Source organism: Centruroides sculpturatus, unplaced genomic scaffold, assembly GCF_000671375.1.
Source record: "Centruroides sculpturatus isolate CEXI.00-Female unplaced genomic scaffold, Cexi_2.0 scaffold121, whole genome shotgun sequence".
In the NCBI taxonomy this organism is placed as follows: domain Eukaryota; kingdom Metazoa; phylum Arthropoda; class Arachnida; order Scorpiones; family Buthidae; genus Centruroides; species Centruroides sculpturatus.
This window is the reverse complement of record NW_019384708.1, coordinates 1101232-1105928: the sequence shown is the minus strand read 5'-3', so window position 1 is coordinate 1105928 and position 4697 is coordinate 1101232. Positions and strand designations below refer to the sequence as shown.

Below are 4697 nucleotides of genomic sequence, written 5' to 3'. Positions count from 1 at the left end.
AAAAGTATTTGAAATTTAAACTTTAAAAATTGATTATTTATATTTTTTGATAAATCTATAAACCAAATTTTGTCATTTGAAACAATGGACAGGAGTGGCTCTAAATTTTCTAAAGACGCTTAGCCAACCCTATTTTCCCTCCAGCTACAGGCCTGATTTAACTGTATGAAAACAAATGTAATCCACATGTACATATTATCTGTGTGATCATGTCACCTTCTTGCTAATGAATTTTAAATTTTATTAAAATTTAAAAATTTGACTTTAACGTTATAAATGTTAAAATCAGCTATTAAAGTATACCATTTTAAATCATATTGATGATAATACTTAACGGAATTTCATATTTATTTAGCAACTTCTGTTTAACAATTCTAAATTAAATAAATATTAAATGATGAAATTTTATATTATTTTATTTTTACAGTTATGCAGCCAAACTTGTTTCTGCAGCTTTGGAATATAAATTAATGATTGATCAGTAAGTTTAATTTGTTTGCTTTATTTTAATACTAAATTAAATGCATAATAAGTTTTATTTATTGAAGCACACATGAAATAGTGTGTGTTGTTGTTTATTGTTAAAAAAAGATATTGATGTTTTAATTATAAATTTGAAAGTTATTTGTATTTTTATGATAACAAATTTTTTCTAACAGTACAAAGAAATACAGTTGAATTTGTCTATCTCAAATCTCAAGGAAGTGAGAAAAAGTTTGAGATAAATGGGTTTTGAGATATAGAAGTTTCTACACAGTAAAACAGTAATAGGTTTGATTGGAGGCATGGTATTTTGTTAATACAATAGCAAGTATAGTACATACCTATATTAGGTATTAATTAAAGATTTTTGACATATCTTAACAGAAATAGTTTGCGAATACACTCATTGCCATAAAAATTAGTGCACCAAGAAGGAATTGTCATATCTCTGAGAAACTTGGCATGGAGAGCAGATATGGAAATGATTAGAGCTATAGCATGATTACTCATTGCATAACACCAGCAGAGGGAGTTAAAGTGCATCCCCTTGGCCTATAAAAAAAGCATGTAAAGATATCCTGTCCGTAGTTTACCTGTTACAGAGGTACACTTACACTTAAAATGAACCTATTACAGGCGTGTATCTTATAAAAATTGTTCCACAAACGTTTTCGAACTTTATGAAGTTCTTCTTCAGGTGGAAATGGAATATTTGCGAAAAAATCAAACAGATTTCAAATCAAAAAGTTCACCGAATTCTGCCTGACAGACATGTGCCGTAATTTCAATCTATAACAGATGATAATATAAAAGTTTTATATTATTTATAATGTAATGATAATTTATTTTTGACTAATAAATTATCATTACATTTCATAATTATTAATTTTTTTTCTTGAAGAAAAACATTCATAAGCTTTTATGAAAAAAAAATTTTGAAATTTTACCATAAATATGTTTCTTAAAAGAATTAGATTTGCATTGTCATTGATTTAATCATCTTTTCTCCCAAGTTTTCTTCAAAAAATTTATCTTTATTTTTACTTATATACTTTTTACAAATCTGTTTCATTGCATTTTATAAAAAATTTGTGAATATTTACAAATTTCTTAAAATGAACATAAAAGTTCATTTTAGCAAATGAATATGATCATTTATCACCAAAAATACCATAAAATATTTAGCTTTATGTTTGGTTATTTCTGTTTTGGAAATGGTAAATGTATAAAACCATTTAATTATTAAAAACATCTGATGAAAATAATGAGTTAGAACTGGCTATAACTGGCTAAGCAGTATTGATATGATTTAATTGGTGTTTTTTCATCTGAATACTTGTAAGTTATTTTATTGTTTCTGACATAAAACCTAATAATATGTGAATATTTTAAAAATCTGATTATTTCCCATATACTTTCAATGTTTCTGTGAAATAAAATTGTGTATTTGTAAAATATATCACTATAAACTGTTTTGTTACAGATTTCTCTACTAAGAATTACTTTTTTATTGGGAGAAATTTTTCAATCTTTGCAAATATTTCTGTAAAATACAATTGAACAAGCTATACAAATATATATAAATAAAAAAAAATTGACTTTATTAAGAATGGATCAAAATAAAACCAATGACAAAATTACAAAATTCATTGCCATGTGACAGAAATAATTATTCAGTCAGTATGTAGTCACCAGCTAACAAAATCATGTATGGTTCAAAACCATACACAATTTAGTTAGCTAATTTGTAATTTTCATAAAATATATCAGTGTTCTTAAATTTTTTCCTCTTTTACTTTCAAGAACAAAAAATATTGGCTCTCTAAATTTCATTTTCTGGTCCATTTCTATGAAATTACTAGCAGAGATACCTATCATTGCTTGGACTAAAAATACAGTTGTCCCTTGATAATCTGACAGGTATGGGACCAAAGGTGTGTCAGATTACCAAAAGTGTCCAGATTACCGAAAATAATTACATATTTCGCATTGTTTTGCTAGCAGTAACTTACAATATTCTCTACTCCAACTGTTCGAACAGAACTGCTCACATAAAACACACGAAATGTGTGTCATTGAGTAAGAATTGGATGGGGAGATTCACATCGCGACATGCTTCTGTGCAAGCAGACACGTAACGGGGACGGGTACCTTGACGAGAGGTGCGTTGGACTACTGAGCATGTTGAATTAAAAAACGTCGGACTATAGAGGGACAACTGTAATTAGGATAATTACTAAAATTAAAATCATATTAAGAGTTTGTTTATTTTAGATTGGGCACTGCCAGGTATATTTGCTAGTTGATTATAATAATATAAGATGTATAATAATATCAATTTGATATTAATTGTTTAAATTAATATTAAAGTAATATTAATTAATGTAAGAAAATTTTAACATCTTCATTAAACTTGCACATTTAATTTTTTAATTTACATATGATTAAAATATTTATAAATTGAAATAGTATACTTTTTGTAAAGGATTTGGAAAAGTTATTAAATTTTTAACAGATGAGAATTATTAATTTTATATTTTACTTACATAATATTTAATAATATATTAATTTTATATATGAATTATTTTTAAATTTTAAAGACAAGTGCTTCCTCCTGATATGATGGGTAATCAGCCTTTAGATATGTCTCAATATTTAAAAATATTTTCAACATGTCGTATTCCTGCTATTCCATCAGACCGCTTAATTCATTTCTCAGAAGAACCTGAACCACCTAAACATATAACTGTTGTTCATAATAATCACGTAAGAATATTTATTTATTACTGTTCAGTTTAGTTAAAGGTTTAATTATTATATTTTAAAATAAAATTTAAATAATCAATATATAGTAATAACTTAAAGTTTGTTTAAAAAAAATTAGAAAATTATTTAATAATTAAATTCTGGATATAATTATTTATACTTATTTATGTAAATATTTAAATATTTACATAAGTAATATTTAAATATGAACACATAAACATCTCTAAAATCAATAGTTTTATTAAATCCAAATGATTGCTGGATTAATAGTGAGTAATTTGTCACTAGAGGTAGGATTTACGTGTCATCTCTTATTAAATTTAATAATTATAATTAAATTAATATTTATTAAATAATTTCGAAAATTCTGAAAGAAAAGAATTGACCCAGAGCAGGATTCAAACCTGCAACCACCACTTACCGTGTGAATGTGTTGCCAGTTATGCTACCCAGATCTCCATCTGATCCTTTGCTTTCAGACATATTTAATTTAGATATAACCATATCTAAATTAAGTATATGTGTTGTGAGTAACTAGTATGATTATATGTAAATTAAATGTCTGAAAGTGAAGGATTGGATGGAGATCCAGGTAGTTTAACTGGCAATGTAAGTGTCATTTGCTGGTTTGAGTCTCACTCTGGGTCAATTCTTTTCTTCTAGAATTTTCTAAATTATTAAATTTTAATAATTTATTATTAAATTTAATAAGAGATAGTGCCTTATGCCGACCTCTAGTGCCAAATTACTCGGTATTTACTTATTAATACTAATAGTAACATAACCCAATTTAATCTGGCAATCATTTGGCTTTAATATTTAAATATGATTTATGTTTAACAAACTTGTAATGTGTATTTTTATAAATGCATTAAAAAGGAGAAATTTTAACAAAAATAAAAATTTTTTCCTTTAAAATCAAAATTTTTCATTTTAAAGAGAGAAAAAATCAAGCAGATAGAATATATCCGGGGTGGCCAAGCTCCTTGATAGTCCGAGCCATTTTTCAAAATTTGAAATTTTTCGCGAGCCGCAATTAAATACAGGTATATCTCGCCTTACGTCGGTAATTGGTTCTAGGAAAACGACTTAAGTCGAAAAACGACGTAAGTCGAATTTACTTGTCTCCAAATCTACTTGTCACTAGGCTAAACTATAAATTGCCAATTCCGGTACTGTATTTTATTTATTAATGCATTTTTAATAATGTATGGTTAATAAGGATCTATTTTAAGCTTACAAACAAATAAATTTTAGTTTTTAATATAGTACAGAAAAAAGTAATCTAAATTTATAAATGCATGTATTGTAAATACATTATATACTTGTAAATGTATATATTTTAATATGATTTTATGTGCTTTAAACATTTTTCTAGTGATATTACGACTTCAATATTTGTGGCGGACAGACGTAAAGTCGAATAAAATGACTTAAACTTGATTTTT

At 26.0% G+C, this 4697-nt stretch overlaps 1 protein-coding gene across 1 annotated transcript in view; it reads left to right on the top strand.

Annotated features, from left to right (window-relative positions):
* LOC111627725 (carnitine O-acetyltransferase-like) overlaps positions 1–4697 on the top strand; it is a 27115-nt gene that overhangs the window by 11340 nt on the left and 11078 nt on the right. The window contains exons 5-6 of the mRNA XM_023371346.1: positions 428–481; positions 3084–3249. Of these exons, the coding sequence (XP_023227114.1) occupies positions 428–481; positions 3084–3249 (220 nt within the window). The remainder of the gene's footprint in view (positions 1–427; positions 482–3083; positions 3250–4697) is intronic.